At 39.5% G+C, this 18963-nt stretch overlaps 1 protein-coding gene across 5 annotated transcripts in view; it reads left to right on the forward strand.

Moving 5' to 3' along the window:
• AP3S1 (adaptor related protein complex 3 subunit sigma 1) overlaps window positions 1–18963 on the forward strand; it is a 78672-nt gene that overhangs the window by 40226 nt on the left and 19483 nt on the right. For 3 of the 5 annotated variants that reach the window (XM_016187621.2, XM_060177335.1, XM_007521968.3), the window contains exon 4: window positions 18262–18333. The exons of the other annotated variants lie outside the window; for them this stretch is intronic. In XM_016187621.2, coding sequence (XP_016043107.1) covers window positions 18262–18333 — 72 coding nt within the window. The remainder of the gene's footprint in view (window positions 1–18261; window positions 18334–18963) is intronic. 5 annotated transcript variants of the gene reach the window in all.

Below are 18963 nucleotides of genomic sequence, written 5' to 3' on the forward strand. Positions count from 1 at the left end.
ATCAGCTTTCGTCTTGAATAGTGCCTAGAAATCATAAGTCAGTTCTTAAAAAGGTAGGGATAACAGAAGGTGTGGGTATGACTTAACAAACTAGCAGAAATATCTTGGTAATGAGAGTGAAGCCAGATCCCTATGAAATATTTTCTTTTTTTTTTTAAATAATTTATTTCTTTATTGGGGAATTAATGCTTTACATTCAACAGTAAATACAATAGTTTGTACATGCATAACATTCCCCAGATTCCCATTTAACAATACAACCCCCACTATTTCATTCATCATTTTTCATGGACCTGTATTCTCCCAACCCACCCACCCCAGAGACTTTTATTTTGGTGTAATACTCCAATTCCATTTCAGGTTCGACTTGTGTTTTCTTTTCTGGTCTTGTTTTTCAACTTCGGCCTGAGAGTGAGATCATCCCATATTCATCCTTCTGTTTCTGACTTATTTCACTCAACATGATTTTTTTCAAGGTCCATCCAAGATCGGCTGAAAACGGTGAAGTCACCATTTTTTACAGCTGAGTAGTATTCCATTGTGTATATAGACCACAACTTGCTCAGCCACTCATCTGTTGTTGGACACCTGGGTTGCTTCCAGGTTTTGGCTATTACAAATTGTGCTGCCAAGAACATATGTGTACACAGATCTTTTTGGATGGGTGTGTTGGGTTCCTTAGGAAATATCCCCAGGAGGGGAATTGCAGGGTCATAGGGTAGGTCCATTTCTAGCCTTCTGAGAGTTCTCCAGACTGTTCTCCACAGAGGTTGGACCAATTGACATTCCCACCAGCAGTGCAGGAGGGTTCCTTTGACCCCACACCCTCTCCAGCATCTGCTGCTGTTACCTTTTCTGATGTATGACATTCTCACAGGAGTGAAGTGGTATCTCATTGTTGTCTTGATTTGCATTTCTCTGACAATCAGAGACTTGGAGCATTTTTTTCATCTGTTTCTTTGCCTTTTGGATCTCTTCTGTGGTGAATATTCTGTCCGAGTCCTCCCCCCATTTTTGGATGGGGTTATTTGTTGTCTTGTTGTTGAGTCTGGCAAGCTCTTTATATATATTGGTTATTAAACTCTTATCTGATGTATGGCATGTAAAGATCTTCTCCCATTCTGTGAGGGGTCTCTTGGTTTGGGTAGTGGTTTCTTTTGCTGTGAAGAAGATTTTTAATTTGATGTAGTCCCATAGGTTTATACTTGCCTTAGTCTTCCTTGTAATTGGATTCGTTTCATTGAAAATGTCTTTAAAATTTATGCGGAAAAGAGTTCTGCCAATATTTTCCTCTAAGTATCTGATAGTTTCTGGTCTAACATCCAAGTCCTTGATCCACTTGGAATTTACTTTTGTATTTGGTGAAATACAGTGATTCAGTTTCATTCTTCTGCATGTTTCAACCCATTGTTTCCAACACCATTTGCTGAAGAGACTCTGCTTTCCCCATGTAATAGTCTGGGCCCCTTTGTCAAAGATTAGATGTCCATAGGTGTGGGGCCTCATTTCTGGGCTCTCAATTCTATTCCACTGGTCAGTGTGTCTGTTCATGTTCCAGTACCAAGCAGTTTTGATGACAATGGCCCTATAATACAGTTTGAGATCTGGGAGTGTGATGCCTCCGGTTCTGTTCTTTTTTCTCAAGATTGTTTTGGCAATTCTAGGTCTTTTCTGGTTCCAGATAAACATTTGTAGCATTTTTTCTATTCTCCTAAAAAATGTGCTTGGGATCTTGATGGGGATAGCATTAAATTTGTATATGGCTCTGGGTAATATATTCATTTTGATGATGTTAATTCTTCCAACCCATGAATATGGAATATCTTTCCACTTCTTTGTGTCTTTTTCAATTTCTTTGAGTAGTAACTCATAATTTTCGGTATACAAGTCTTTCACTTCTTTGGTTAGGTTTACTCCTAGATATTTTATTGTTTTTGTTGCTATAGAAAAAGGAACTGATTTCTGGATTTCAATTTCTTCTATCTTAGTGTTTGCATAGAGGAATGCCACTGACTTTTGAATGTTAATTGTGTAGCCTGACACATTACTGTATTGCCTGATGATTTCCAAAAGCTTCTTGCTGGATTCCTTAGGTTTTTCCATGTATACTACCATGTCATCTGCAAATAAGGAGAGTTTGACTTCTTCTCTTCCAATCTGTATGCCTTTAATTCCTTGCTCCTGCCTGATTGCTATGGCAAGAACTTCCAACACTATGTTGAATAGTAATGGTGATAGTGGGCAGCCCTGTCTAGTACCTGATCTGAGGGGAAATGCTTCCAGTTTTTCACCATTGAGTATGATGTTGGCTGTAGGTTTGCTATATATAGACTCCACTATCTTCAGGAATTTTCCATCTATTCCCATTTTTTGTAGTGTTTTGATCATAAAGGGATGTTGTATTTTGTCAAAGGCTTTCTCTGCATCTATTGATATGACCATGTGGTTTTTGGTCTTGCTTTTGTTGATGTGGTGGATCACATTGATTGATTTACGTATATTAAACCAACCTTGCATGCCTGGGATAAACCCCACTTGGTCATGATGAACAATCTTTTTGATATACTGCTGTATCCAGTTGGCTAGAATTTTGTTCAATATTTTCGCATCTATGTTCATCAGAGATATTGGTCTGTAGTTTTCTTTTTTGGTTGTGTCCCTGTCTGCTTTTGGTATCAGGGTGATGTTGGCTTCATAGAAGCTGGCAGGGAGTATTCCAGTGTCTTCAATCTTCTGGAAGACTTTTAAAAGTAGAGGTATTAGTTCTTCTTTGAAAGTTTTATAGAATTCATTTGTAAAACCATCTGGTCCATGACTTTTATTTTTGGGAAGATTTTTGATAACTGTTTCAATTTCATTAGTTGTGATGGGCCTGTTCATGTTATCCACTTCCTCTTGACTTAGTTTTGGAAGTTGGTAGGTATCTAGGAAATCATTCATTTCTTCCAGGTTCTCTAGCTTGGTGGCATATAGTTGTTCATAGAAGCCTCGCATGATATGTTGAATTTCTGCAATGTCTGTTGTGATATCTCCTCTTTCATTTACTATCCGATTTATTTGGGTCTTCTCCCTTTTTTGTTTTGTGAGTCTGGCTAAAGGCTTGTCGATTTTGTTTACTCTTTCGAAGAACCAACATTTACTCTCATTGATCTTTTGTATGGTTTTCCTATTCTCAATGTTATTTATTTCTGCCCTAACTTTAGTGATTTCTGTCCTTCTGGTTGCTTTAGGATTCCTTTGTTGTTCTTCTTCTAGGTCTTTAAGATGTGCAATCAGGCTGTTTATTTGTGCCTTTTCTTGTTTCCTAATGTGTGCTTGTATAGCTATGAACTTCCCTCTTAGGACTGCTTTAGCTGTGTCCCAAATATTTTGATAGCTTGTGTCTTCATTTTCATTGAACTCTCGAAACATTTTGATTTCTTCCTTGATTTCCTCTTTGACCCAGAAGTTGTTAAGAAGTGTACTGTTGAGCTTCCACATTTTGGCACTGTTACTAATCTTTTGTTGATTGTTAAGTGTTAGTTTAATTCCACTGTGGTCTGAGAAGATGCTTGGGATGATTTCAGTGCTCTTGAATTGGCTGATGCTGTCTTTGTGGCCTAACATATGGTCTATCCTTGAGAATGATCCATGTTGATTTGAGTAAAATGTGTATTCCAGTTTCTTGGGATGAATGACTCTGAAAATGTCCAATAGTTCTAGTTTATCTATCTCCTCATTTAGCTCCCTTATGTCTTTACTGATTTTCTTCCTGGATGATCTGTCAAGTTTAGATAGTGCGGTGTTGAAGTCCCCTACTATGATTGTGTTACTGTTAATATATTGCTGTAGCTCTTTCAGTAGAAGTTTGATGTATTTAGATGGCTTCTCATTGGGTGCATAGATATTAATAATTGTTAAGTCCTCTTGATTGACTGATCCTCTGAGCATTAAGTAGTGTCCATTCCTATATTTTTTAATCTTATCTATTTTAAAGTCTATCATGTCAGATATGAGAATAGCTGTTCCTGCCCTTTTTTGTGGGCCATTGGCTTGTATGATAGTTTTCCATCCTTTCACTTTAAGTCTGTGTTTGTCTTGTTGAGTTAGGTGAGTTTCCTATAGACAACATATTGTTGGGTTGTGTTTTCTGATCCATCTTCCTACTCTGTGTCTTTTAATAGGTGAATTCAGGCCATTGACATTTATTGATATCAAAGATTGAAGATATTTTAACGCCATTCTTGAAGAGTTTTAGAGTGTTTTGATATATGTCCTATTTGTGGTGGTCTGGTTGTTTATAGGAGACCTTTCAGAACTTCTTTCAGGGCAGGCTTGGTGATGGTTGCTTCCTTCAACTGTTGCTTGTCTGAGAAGGTTTTGATGCTTCCATCTAGTCTGAATGACAGTCTAGCAGGATATAGTATTCTTGGCTGAAAGCCTTTCTCATTGAGCACTCGATAGATATCTTGCCATTCTCTTCTGGCCTGTAGTGTTTGTATGGAGAAGTCTGCTGCTAATCTTATGGGTTTTCCTTTGTAGGTGACTCTTTGTTTTTCTCTTGCAGCCTTCAGGATCCTTTCTTTATCCTTATTCCTTTCCAATCTAAGTATGACATGTCTTGGTGTCTTTAGGTCTGGGTTAATTCTGTTTGGGATCCTCTGGGCTTCTTGAATCTTTATGTCTTTGGTGTTGTCTAGACTAGAGAAATTTTCAGCTATTATGGCCTGGAGAATGCTTTCTTCCTCTCCTTCTCTTTCTTCCTCTGGTAAGCCAATAATGCTTATATTGTTTCTTTTGAAGTCATCCCATAGTACTCTGTTGTTGTTTACAGCATCTCTTAATCTCTTTTTGAGATCTCTTACTTCTTTTTTAGTTGTCTCTAATTCATCCTCAATCTTGCTAATTCTGTTTTCAGCCTCATAGATTCTATTCTCTCTGCCCTCTACTGCTTTCTGGAGTTCATCTATTTTGTTGCCCTGCTCTGATACTGTTTTAGCTTGTTCAGCTAGTTGCCTTCTTAGCTCAGCAATTTCAGCTTTCAGCTCTCTAATAACCATGAGATAATTAGAATTTTCTTCCATTTTCTCATTTGTTGTTCCTGCATTTCTGACTACAATTTTTTCAAATTCTTTACTCACTCCTGTTATTATTTCCTTAGCTAATGTTTGGATGTTGAACTCGTTGTTTTGTGCTTTACCCTCTGGAGGACTTTTCGCTGGACTCTTGTCCTGGTTTGAGTCTCCAATATTTTTTCTTGTTGTTTTAACCATTTTATATATGTTAACAGTTTTTTCAATCCCTGAGTTGGAGCTCAGTGGTGTAAAAGCCTCTTTTTTTTTCTTCCCTGTAGGCTATGGGAGCCTGAGGGCTTTTAAACTATCAATAGGCTTCTTAGCTTAATCACTGACTCCTGATCAAGAGATAAAGCAGGGTGTGGCAGAGATAATCTAGTGGTTATGCAAAGAGACTTTCACAGCCCCTCAGCTATGCCACCGAGGTATAGGTCTTCTCCTGAGTTTTCCGGTTAGATCTCTGTACCCTGGTGTCCCTCCCTGTTGCTGCTCCAGATTCTGAGGGTAGTAGCAATGGAGACTCAGAGTTGCACTTATTGAGTCTCTGGGGAGTCCTTTCCTCCCTTCAGCTGTCTCCTTGTTGTGGAGCAGACTGGAGGTGGTGTCTCCACTGATAAACTGTTGAACTGTTAGCAGCCACTTAATCTCTCCTTAGGCCCCTCTCTCCTCTCTGTCACCAGCCACGCATGTTTGTACTCACGGGTGATTTACTGGGTTCCTGTGGTCATTCTAGTCCTGTCTTGTTTCGGTCCAGGTGGTCTCCTTTGGTATTCCTAGTTGATCCGGAAGAGGAAAGGAGAGGAGAGGAGAGAAAGCGATCTGCTGCTCATAGCTCTGCCTCCGGAAGTCGAATCCACTAAATTACTTTTTAAAGATCCTGTTGAATTATCTTATCACTTGTTGATCTGTCAAATTATAAAAGTAAAAGAAAAGCTCTGTTATTTATTGTTTAGGTACTAATTTTGTCTTTACCTTGAGTATGTCAAAAGTTCCGTAGTTGCTGTCTGTTCACTGTCATGACTGCACAACCACAAATCATCAAATAGTGAAGAAGCAGTGTGGATCCTACCTGACTCAGTCAGATTAACAACATTGGCTGACCATGTCCAATGGAAAAGCAGTTACAGAAGCCAGACCGCCTACCTTCTATACCCCAAAATAATTTTGGCCCATACGCCCAGAGAGGGGGAGAAACGTTAGGGGAAGATGACTAGAGGACTCTGAACCCCAATTCAATCATATCCTGGAGAGAGGAGGAAAAAATAAGGAAAGATATTCGGAAGTGGTAGTAGGTATAGGTGTGACCTAGAAAGGAAGAGAATAAGACAGGACCATCGGGGGAAAAATTACATATATGTGGATATGTTGGTATGCTTCTAATTCTGCTTTTAAAAACCCCTTCTGTTTCATTTGGTTTAATCCCCCCTGCATTCTATTTACATAACACTGTATTCTATTTACATAACCTCTGTTAATAAGCACAACCCTCTCTCCAGGGCATTGGTGGTTCAGTGGTAGAATTCTTGCCTGCTCCACCCCCTCTCCTTGTCACACCCTGATTTTCACCAGTCACTTTTCTCTCCACCCTCTCTGGGCTAGTATATTTATAAGGACAAGATTGTTTGTAGTTTTTAGTTTAGCTTAGCTTGGTATAGATTGCGCTGCGTCCTGCATGAATAAAGAGATACTGCATACAACCCAGCCATGAGTCCCGGGTCGTCTGTTACCCGCCCGTGAAGCCAGCCCGGCGAAAACAACATGGATAGACAGTTGCAGAAATAACCATCAATCCGTAACTGTGACCTTGGGAGAACCACTGTAGTTTTCAGTGAAGAAGAATGGGGACACAGAACTCTAGTGCTGGGAACAGTATGGAATTGTTCCCCTGTTACCTTGTAATTTTTTTTAAAGATTTTATTTATTTATTTATTTATGAGAAAGAAAGGAGAGAAAGAACCAGACATCACTCTGGTACATATGCTGCTAGGGGTTGAACTCAGGACCTCATGCTTGAGAGTCCAGTGCTTTAGCCACTGTGCCACCTCCCAGACCACTTATCTCGTAATTGTATAAGCCAATATCAAATCACTAATGAAAACAGACATATTTATAAAAAAAAAAAAAGGCTGAGCAAACAGTGATAGAAGGGGAGTAGCTTATCATTACTGCTTCTGTTATATCAGACAGCTATTCAGAGCTCATGTAGAATGGCCTTTCTTGCTCTGCCCATTCTCTAGTTTTGAGAAAGATAAGCTCGATATAAGTAAAAGTGGAAGTTTTCAAGCCAAGAGAGGCTAGATCATAATCTTTAATCAACATAAACATATGGTTATTAAACACATGTCTAAATTAAAATTTTGAATGTTAAAATTACCCTATGACATGATTGTTGGAAATACTTTTTTAACTTCATTTTAATTTTTTTTTACTATTATCTGTATTTATTTATTAGATAGAGACCATCAGAAATCAAGAGGGAAGGTGGAGATAGAGAGACAGAGAGACACCTGCAGCACTGCTTCACCATGCACAAAGCTTACCCCCTGCAGATGGGAACTGGAGGCTGGAACAAGGAACTGGGTACTTGTGCACTGTAACATGTGCACTCAACCAGGTGCACCACTACATTTTTTAAGGAAATATTTTGTGTTTCTAAGGTATCCATATGTTGTCCTACATTTATCTTTATAGCTTATCTCAAAACAGAAAGGCGTTGATAGAAATTCCACATGTATACGAGTTTGTTATCAACTGAAACAGTCAACTTTTGCTCTTTGTTTCTTTCTCTTAACTCTTTTTTTAAATATTTATTTATTCCCTTTTGTTGCCCTAGTTGTCTTATTGTTGTTGGATAGGATGGAGAGAAATGGAAAGAGGAGGGGAAGACAGACGGGGAGAGAAAGATAGACATCTACAGACCTGCTTCACCGCCTATGAAGCGATGCCTCTGTAGGTGGGGAGCCAGGGGCTCGAACTGGGATCCTTAGCCAGTCCTTGCGCTTTGCACCACGTGCGCTTAACCCACTGCGCTGCTGCCCAACTCCCTTCTCTCTTAACTCTTTGTATGTTGAGAAAAAGAGATTTCCCAATTCTGATAGGTACTATTTTAGTGTGATACTGACTGCCAGAAAAGGAAATTTCAAAGTGGATAGCTAGATTTTTATAGAATCCTTTTTGTTGTAGCATATCGTCATTGGAAGTGTTAAAATATTTACAGAGTGAGAATAGATGTTCATTAAATATTAACATGGTTGTTTGAGTAATTTATAAGCAGTCATATTGCCCTCAATTAATTTATATGCCATGCTGGTAATGGAGGCTTTACAGTTATGGATAATTCCAAATTCTGTTAGGATTTTCCTGCATCACATGTGGCAGTTACATCAACATCAGCCTTGTTTAATAGCTGTTATGGGACAAACAGAAATAAAAGCTGAACTTCCCTTTAGAATTAGAAAGATACAGTTTGACTATGGTGTTAGAATATGTGTATTAAGCCCATGAATCTGTCATTTGTCATTACTGTGGCACTGAGCACTAGGCTAGCTGCTGTGAAGTTATTTCACTTAAGATTGCTAACTCCAATTTTATATAATGAACAAGCAAGTGTGTTAGTCTCTTTTCACCCTTCCTTTCTATTTCAGGGGAAAGGAATTGTGAAGTCTTTTGACCTATGTACTATATGGTGAGCAGGACATGTACTAAGAGGCTTGGGAAAACTTGTCAGCCAAGAGTGCTTAGCGTGAATCAAGATGCCTTGAGCTGCCCTTACCATATACCAAGCCAAGTGGAGTCAGGGGCTCTGATTGGGGAAAGGTGTTCTGGTGGAAAGCCCCCACCTGTCCCCCTGCATCACTCTGTGCTTACTATCAGTGAAGGTTTGGAGGCACCTTTGTCAGTGGGATGTCCACTCTGGTCAGCTTTGAGCTGGTTGGTTTTAGTTGCCACTTGTTTTAAGAGTTTTCTGTAAATCCCAGCAGATCAGCTCCCTAGTCTCTGGGCATTTGTTGCTTCTCTGGGCATGGAAGTGGGATGAGAGATTAAACCCCTGGGTTGGATTAGTGATTCCCCCGGTATCTGGGTTCAAGCAGTAGAGTAGTGCTGAAGGTGTCTGTCCTCTACCTCCTCTCCCCTCCACCCCCAATTTCTCATTCTCAGTCAGAGGAAGGGAGGGAAAGTGTTGGGTTGCCTCGCAGGGGAGAGGACTCAACCAGAGCCAACCTGGACTGCTGCTTACTCAGCGACGCAGGAGAGGAACTAGGAACTCGTGGCTGAGCAGGAACGCAATGTAATACCTTTATTGATCAGAGAAAATGCCTTTATCTCTATTGAAACAGAAGTGGCAGGTCGGAAAAGGAAATGGCTAGGAGAGGGGGTGGAGAGAAGAAAAGAGCATGAAGGTAGCAAGCTTCCATCTAACCAGTGGGGATTAAACCAGTGCCCTGTAGGCAGGGCGGGTCTCAGGCAAAACAGTGATTATGTAAATAGACCACAGTGTTAAGCAATGCAGGGGACCTGGCATAATGACCAACAGGAAAGGACAGCTGGGAACAGTGGAGCTGTGCCTGCGCTGGGCCTTAACACTCGGCCTGGTGAGTGATGATGATAATATCGTCATCAACATGACAAGAGTCTCTTTGCATAACCATTATCTTCCCCACCCTGGTAGCATTGTGGTAAAAATTAAAGCTAATGTTTAAAAAATAGCAAAGGACCTAGAATATAGTAGATGTATTATTACTACTTAGCTTAGTAATAGTGAAGGAGGGCATTTGGAGCTCTTTCTTTACATAAGAATTTAGGAGCTAAAGGAGGCTAGGCATTGGTGCATTGGGTTAAGGGCACATGTTACCATGTGCAAGGACCCATGTTCAAGCCTCCACTCCCCATCTGCTGGGGGGGGTTGCTTCACAAGTGGTGAAGCAGGTCTACAGGTGTGTTTATCTTTCTCTTTCCCTCTCTATCTCCTCTCTGTTTTTAGTTTATCTCTGTTCTGTCCTGCCCTATCAGGTATAACAGAAAGAAAGAAAGAAAATAATAAAAGGAAAAATGGGTCACTGGTAACAGTGAACTCATAGTGCTGGAACCAAACTCCAGTGATAGCCTTAGTGGCAAAAAATATATATCCTACTTTCTCACATTTTCCTTGTATTTATTTCTGTCTCTCACACCATGGTCCTTTGAAAAGTACTACTCAGTACTCTTATTTTGTAGTTATCAGTTTGGTCTTAGTAGATACAATGAATGATTCAGTTTATTTATTTATTTAACTTATTTATAAAATAGAAAATATCAACAAAACCATAGACTAAGAAGGGTGAAATTCCACACATTTCCACCATGAGTTCCATATCCTGTTGTCTCCATTGGAAGCTTTCCTATTCTTTATCCCTCTGGGAGCATGGACCTAGGATCATTATGGGGTGCAGAAGGTGGAAGGTCTGGCTTCTGTAACTGCTTCTCCACTGAATATGGGCATTGGCAGGTTGATCCATACTCCCAGCCTGTCCCTCCCTTCCTTTCCCTACTGGGGCAGGGTTCTGGAGAGGTGGGGCTCCAGGGTACATGGGTGAGGTTGTCTGTCTGGAGGAGTCAAGTTGGTGTCATCTGCAGCTTGGTGTTTGGAACATGTATTCCTTTGCTTCCTCCTTCCTTGTGGGACTCAGTTCAGTAGTTCTTGTAAGGTGGGTTTGATTGTGGCAAATTCCTTTAGTTCTTGAATATTTGAGAAAACCTTTATTTCTCCCTGATATCTGAAGGGTAATTTTGCAGGATACAGTATTCATGGCTGGAATTCCCTCTCCTTTAGAGCTTTGCATATGTTGTTCCACTCTCTTCTTGCCTCTAGAGTTTATGAAGAGAAATCTGATGAAAGTCTTATAGCTCTGCCTTTGTATGTGACTTCTTTCCTTTCCCGAGCAGCCAGCAATTGTTTTTCCTTGTCGTTGACTTTTGATAGTTTTACAATAATGTGACTTGACATTGCTCTTTTTGTATTTATAAATCTGGGTGGTCATCCTGCCTCTTGAATGAGAATGTTCTGAGGGTTTCCTGAGTGAGGGAAGTTCTCAGCTAAAATTGCTCTGAAAATGGACTCTGGGCCTTTGGTCTTGTCCTCCTCCTCAGATATACCTACCACTCTTAGAAGCAGTCTTTTAGTGGAGTCTGCAGTTTCACAGAGAGTTGTTTCAGTCTTTCTGAATCATTCCTCTCCCTCATCTTTGAATTGAAAGTGTGGGCTGGCCGTATCTTCTGGATTGGAGAATATTTCTTCTGAATGTTTGAGTCTACTTCTTAAACCGTCTACCTAGGCATGGATTGCAGTTAGAGTGTCTTTTACTCCCTGGGGTTCTGTTTGAAAATTTTCTTTCATGCTTCCTAACTGCTTAGTGAGTTCTGACTGAAGTTCTTTCAAGATTTGAAGATTTTTAGTGATTTTTAGTGATTTTTAGTGATTTTAAGTTCCTCTCTTGTGTGTTTTAATTCCATAGTAACATGCTTCTTTACTTTTGTTTAAATTCTTGGAGAATCCTCATAATGAGCTGTGTAGTCTGTCTCTGAAAGTCTCTCTAAGTCTATAATTCCTTGGATTTCCTCTTTCATTTCTGCCTGGCTGATATGGCATGGTTGGCTGTTTAGTACTATTTCTCTGCTTGTGCATTTGTTATGCTGATTATTGATGGCCAGCAGGTGGTGCTATTGTCATCTCTAGGTTTCTCTTGTTTGTATGATCCACAGTAGGTGGGATGGAGTGGGGAAGGTTGGTTGCTTTGGGCTGTCTTGTGATTACAAATGCCCTGTTTTATGTTGTGTCCTTGCCTTAAATTCAGAAAGCAACCTCCCTCCCCCCCACACACACACACTCAGTCAAAGATTGAGGTGTTTTAAGCCTGTCTCTTTTCTTCAGGCACTAGGGACAATGTTGCTTGTTGCACTTAAAGTGAAATCTCCATTTTTGGCGCAGCTCAGAGCTCTGATTTGTCTTTGCTGTTCTTCAACACACACCCTCACCTCTTTTTGCTCCATCCGCATATGAAGTTTCTATATAGTTCTAGCAGTTTACAATAGTTTATCTTTTTAAAAACTTTTTCTTTTGGTAACTTTTGGGCTCAAAAAAGAATTTGGCAGCAACTTTCATTTTAAAATTAATATTTGATTTATTAACCTTAAAAATTAAAAAAAAATCTTATTGTCCCTCAGACCTTTAAATCCAGTATATAAATCATATAAAGTCACTTTAGCAGAGACGCTGCAATGCAATTAAGTTACTGCCGTACACACACTCTTTGTACAGACCCTTTATATAGAAGGTAGAAGTGGGGCGGGGGTAGACAGCATAATGGTTATGCAAAGAGACTCTCATGCCTGAGGCTCCAAAGTTCCAGGTTCAATCCCCTGCACCACCATCAGCGAGAGCTGAGCAGTGCTCTGGTAAAAAAAGAAGGGAAAAGTATAAAGTGTACTTTTTATACTTTATTATGTTCCACATTTTCTAAATTTTTTATATAATCACTTATTTGAAAAGCACAGATTTGGGAGGCTGGTCGCTGGTGCACCTGACTAAGTGCACACTTCACCATACATAAGGACCCAGGTTCAAGTCCCCAGTCCCCCTACGCAGGGGGAAAGCTTTACAAGTAGTGAAATGGTACAGTAGGTCTCTCTCTGCCTCTTTCTCTTTCTCTCTCCCTCTCTCTCTCTCTCTCTCTATTTCTGTCTCTCTCTCTCTCTCTACCCCCAAGTCATCCCCTTCTCTCTGAATTTCCTTATGCCTCTATCCAAAATAAATGATACTTTTTTTTTAGTAGGATCAGAGCTTAGAACATGCAGTGAGACTTCTGGATTTGTATGAGAATTCTAGCACCTGTGTCAGTAGTTTGCTGACTTTGTGCTTTAGATTCCTCCTCTGCAAATGGTGGATAATAAAAATGCCTGTCTTTTGGGATTACTGTGAAGGGTTAAATAAAAAACAGTTGAGGAATAGCAGGGCCTCAGTAATGATAATCATTAGCCACTTGTGTACTTCATTAACCGTAAAAAAAAAAAAGGAAGGAAGCAATTTGCAATTTCTCATGAATTTTGGGAAGGGTGGAATGGAGAGAGCATTGGGCCCTGCTGCATAATGATGGAAAAGACCAACTAAGTTGGGAGTGAGAGTGTTTTACTGACACCTGTCATAGAGAAATGAGAAATTATGCCCAAGCACCAACAACCATACTGTAAATCATTAACCACCCAACAAAATGATGAAAAATAAAAAAGAAACAACACACACAAAGGATCACTGATATGTGAGCCCTTATAACATGTATGTACAACATAATGCTTTCATTAAGTCTTAATTGCTCGTTTATTTTATTTATTTATTAATACCAGAGCACTGCTCAGCTCTGGCTGATGTTGGTGCAGGGAATTGAACCTGGGACTTCGGAGTGTCAGGCATGAGAGTCTCTTTGCATAAACATGGTGCTATCTACCCCCGCCCCAAGTGCATCGTACAGTAGTAACTGCACAACAAATGTCTTATTTTTGCTAAGATCGTCTTCACCGGCATGTTAGTGTTCTACTCACATTTAATAAAACTTCAGTTTAGAAGCTAGTGCGATGCTAAGTTGAATGTCATTTCAACATCTTTTTACTTTTCGCCTTACTGCACACCCTACACAGCATATCATAAGAATTTGAGTATTGGGGGAGTCGGGCAGTAGTACAGTGGGTTAAGTGCACATGGCACAAAGTGCAGGGACCAGCATAAGGATCCCAGTTCGAGCTCCCAGCTCCCCACCTGCAGGGAGTGCGGTGAAGCAGGTCTGCAGGTGTCTTTCTCTCCCCCTCTCTGTCTTCCCCTCCTCTCTCCATTTCTCTCTGTCCTGTCTAACAGTGATGACATCAATCACAACAACAATAAAACAACAAGGGCAACAAAAGGGAATAAGTAAATAAAATAAATATTATTTTAAAAAAAGAATTTGAGTATTGCATATAAAATACTGAATACCTAAATGTCTTTCATAGTAGTTTTACAGAGGTGATTTTTAAATTCTGTTTTACTTCTTAATTATTTTGATACATTCTTAGTTTTTTTAATTTGTGGCTTAAAGTAAAATATATAGACCATCTGGACTGGAGGATTTGGCCATTTCAGACCTCTGAGCATATTCTTGGCATTCTTGACCTCGTTCCACTTATACTTGGACTCAAGCCTTATTCCTGTACTATAACCGTCAGCTTAACATTGGTGTGTCAGTTAATATTACAGATCAGAACCAACAGAATTTTTTTGTCTTTTTTATTTATTTATTCCCTTTTGTTGCCCTTGTTTTATTGTTGTTGTTGATGATGTCATTGTCGTAGAATAGGACAGAGAGAAATGGAGAGAGGAGGGGAAGACAGAGAATGGGGAGAGAAAAATAGACACCTGCAGACCTGCCTCACCGTCTGTGAAGCGACTCCCCTGCAGGTGGGGAACTGGGGGCTCAAGCTGGAATCCTTTAGCTGGTCCTTGTACTTTGTGCCATGTGCAATGAACCCGCTGCGCTACCATCAGACTCCCAACAGAGTTTATTTTTCCTGAAATTTTACAGGAATCTCCTGTTGGTCATCATTTCTCCTTTGGCTAATTCTGCTTCTGTTTCTATCCATGTTGGTCATCACACCAGGTTCCCTGCATTGCTTAAAGCTGTGGTCTATTTACATAGTCACTGTTTTGCCTGAGACCCGTCCTGCCTGCAGGGCATTGGTTTAATCCCCACTGGTTAGATGGAATTCATGCTTTTTTCCTTCTCTCCACCCACTCTCCTACCCAGTTCCTTTATCCGGCCTGCCACTTCTGTCTCAGAAGGTATAAAGGCAGATTCTTTTCTAATCAATAAACATTGGATTGCGTTCCCACTCAGCCATGAGTTCCTGGTCATCTCTCTCCCACCCACGAAGGTAGCCTGGTAGTCTCCCACCCCAGAAGGATTTGTTTTTTATTTCTTTCTTTAATTTGGACACTCTGAAGGTGGGAGGATAGGCAGTGGAGCAACCTGGTGGAACACAGATATTACCATCTGCAGGCCCCTGTTCCCCACCCACAAGGGGGATGCTGCAGGTGTCTCTGTTTCTCTTCCTCTCTATCATCCTCTCCTCTTCCAGTGTTTCTCCATCCTATCAAATAAAATAGAGAAAAAAAAAAAGGGGCCACCAGGAGCAGTGCATGCATAGTGCAGGTGCTGAGCCCGAAAGAAAGAAAGAAAGAAAGAAAGAGAGAAAGAAAGAAAGAAGGAAAGAAAGAAAGGAGAACAAATTCTAAAGGTGATCTGCCAATGAAGTTGTCATTTAAAAATATTTTTGTTATAGCTATTTTTACTTTACTTAGTACATATTTCTATTTCTTTATATATCTGTATTATAATACTAAATGATGCCTATTGAGTACTTTGGGGCCTTTCATATCTATTCATTTATTCATGTAATCATTAAAGCAATTTTGTGGCATGGGTATTATTATGATGCCAAAATAAAACAAGAGCTTAAATTCTTTGCCCCAGATCTCAGAGTTTGAGTTGAATTGGAATGTAAATAAAGTAACGTTAAAGCTTGTGCTTTGATGTACAAAGGGCCGTTTAATGCTGGGTTGCCTCATGATATTCCTGTTACCCTTTCATAGCCAAGAGAAATAGGTAGGTAGTTACAGAGAAAGGAAACACAAGGACGTTCTGTTGACAGGCAGAAGAGACGCTGATTATTTGTATATGTGTCATTTTCCTCAGTGTCTATTCTTTTTGAAAACTAGGCAATTACTATTATAATGAAGGGAACTCGGAATCTAATTAACAGTAATTACTCTTCCGCTTGCCTCTGTTTCCTTGAGGCAGGAGACTAATGAGTACTTGGTAGGTAACAGCTGCAATAAACTTTTCAGCTGTGCACCATCTTTCCTGCTTGCATTTCATTTTCAAGGTCAGCATCACTTTAGTGAGGGAATGCTGATGTATTATATACATGATATTGTCGTGAGGGACAATTTCACATTTCCCTCAGAGAAGTGTCAGGACATCTCGTTCTCCTTCAGACGGTTCTTCTGTTTTCTGTTTCACCACAGATCCCCAGCTTCTCCTCACCTCTCCTCCCTTCCCCTTTCTCAGTCCCAAGACCTGCCACCATAGACCACAGTCCATGGAGATTTCTGCTTGCCTTTTGCTTGCTTTCCTAGAGCCCATCCATTTAAACTCGGAACGCAAGAGGGAGCTATTTACCATGTCACTTTTAACTCTCGGCTCTACTTATGAAATAAAAATGCAACAGTCATTTCTGACTAGAACCTTCCAGAGGCTTAGAAGTTTGTTTTTCTTAATCCCTATTTCACTCTGTCAGCTATAATAGATCAACAGTGTGTATTCACCCTGGGTTATAGATTTACTTAATACAATTGTATTAAGTATTTTTTTTCTAATCTGAAAAAAAAATTAAAAGGCCTTTTGATTTCTTTTTTAAATTAAACTTAGCTTTTGAATGCCTCGTATCTTAAGAACTCTTTTCCTAAATTCAGAACATATACTTACAATGACAGCTTGCTCCATGGCACTTTTTATAAGGTGTTCACCTGTCTCCTGTTATTGTTCTAATTTGAATATTGACATTACACCCTGTGTTAGCATGCAAATCTGAAAATCTTGGCAACCTCAGCATTTGCCTTCCTTTCATAATACTACCTGTGGAATTAGAATTTTCTGTTTTTGTAATTATTACGTTTTAAACACAGACAGTGCTGGTTTCCATTTTTAGGCTGTATTTTGGGTACTTGTGTAAAGTATTTAGCTACGTCTTTGAGATAATCTAAAAAAAAAAGCAGGCGCTTTTATGACTTGTAATTCTGAAATCTGGATGGGATGATCCTCATGCTCACAGGGCCAGGGAGAGGCAGTGTGGGACTTTAGGACCAGGCCTTTCATTCTAGAGTAGTGAACTCCTAATGATGACAAAAAGAAAAGAGAGAGAGAGAGAAGAGGAGAAAAGATGATATTGAATCCTTCAGGACAAAATGGATAGAAGTAAAGGTGATTGTGCTTTCTGAATTGAGTAAGGAGGTGAAAGTCAGCCAGTGTATGGTTTTGCTCATTTGTAGAATATAGAAAATTGAAAAGCATGGCTGTGGGGGACAGGAAAGGAGTGGCTAAAATGTCTCTAATCGGTGAGGACTACAGAGGTTAAGGGGACAAGGGAACAAAACTTTGGTAGATATGGCAGGAAACTGCAGCCTTATAAGCCCATATTATAACCCTATAAAGCATTATTAAAAATTAGAAGTGGGAGTCGGGTGGTAGCGCAGCGGGTTAAGCGCAAGTGGCGCAAAGCACAAGGACCGGCGTAAGGATCCCGGTTCGAGCCCCCAGCTCCCCACCTGTAGGGGAGTCGCTTCACAGGCGGTGAAGCAGGTCTGTAGGTATCTGTCTTTCTCTCTCCCTCTCTGTCTTCCCCTCCTCTCTCCATTTCTCTCTGTCCTATCCAACAACGATGACATCAATAAAAACAATAATTACAATTAAAAAAAATTAGAAGTAAAAAAGATTTGGGCCAGAATTGAAACCCAAGTAAGTCTGATTTCGAAGTTTGTGTTCTTTCTTTCCATAAATAATTTAAATGAGCTTTTCTAAAATTACTGGCTATGTTCAACAAAGACTTGAAGTGTGTTCATCTAACTTGATAAGTGTTTATTAAGTAGTTGATTGAGGAAATGTTTTTATAAGACTGTACAGTCCTGTTCAAGTAGGTACAATGTAATATGTCCTCCAAATATATGTTAGTACACCTCATCCCCCGCAGCGTGCCCCTTCCGTCAAGTGGAGGGCGTTGGACAGATCTGCAGGCACGCAGTATGGATTTACTTAGGGGGATAATCTGATAAGTATTCCCAGCGAGTTGTTTCCTTCACACATAAATATGAAGCACTGGATTTGACTGATTACAAATTGTGATGCTAAGAATTTCTGGTTCTTAGTTATGTCACCAAAATTTATTATTGTATATATCAATGTACTGAAAAGTTCGTTGGATTGATAAGTTATAATTCTTACAGATAATAAAACTTAATTTAAAAAGTCTCATGATAGAGTTACAAAAGGTTTAATTAACCAATAAGAATTGCCTGCCTCAAAGGTAAAAAAATATGAACTTAGTACATTTCCATAAAGCTTCTAATACTTTTTCTCTTTTTTATCTCCAGGTATTTGTGGAAACATTAGACAAGTGTTTTGAAAATGTTTGTGAACTGGATTTAATTTTCCATGTAGACAAGGTACTATTTCTACACTGTCAGATCACCTAAGCTTTTTTTAGCTAAGAAAAATATTAAATTGTATTTGTCAAAGTAAAAAATGGATTTAGAGCATATTATATTTATACTTCTATTCATGCTTCCATTCTTGAATTATTTTTGCTATGAGCCAGGTAGTATGGTTAGTGAATACTATTTAGACCTTTGAGGAATTCACATCCAGAAGAGAAATTGTGGCATTAAAAGAGACAGCCCAATAGTTAGTTATGCAAGAATCCTTTCATGCCTGTAGCTCCAAAACCACAGGTTCAAACCCCATCACCAACATAGTACAAGTATGACCATCATGTTAATGGGAACACGGTTGAAACCCTTATCTCTGTCTAAGAGGGCATGAGTGGAGAAACGTGGATTTATGATATATTTTCTAAGGAATTAGTAAATATTTCACAAATAAAAAGAGAACATGGTCCTGTTGGCAAAATTATAAAATGTAGACTCATAAGGAACAAATTGAGATTGATCAAGAGGCCTAATTTTAACTCAAGAGGCCTAATTTTAAACTGCCATTAGTAACAACAGTTTTGAGTATCTTTCTAAAACAATTGGATATTCTTTAAAAAGTGTTTACTGGTACTGCTGCTGCTTTGT

The sequence above is a fragment of the Erinaceus europaeus genome, chromosome 2 (genome assembly GCF_950295315.1).
Source record: "Erinaceus europaeus chromosome 2, mEriEur2.1, whole genome shotgun sequence".
In the NCBI taxonomy this organism is placed as follows: Eukaryota; Metazoa; Chordata; class Mammalia; order Eulipotyphla; family Erinaceidae; genus Erinaceus; species Erinaceus europaeus.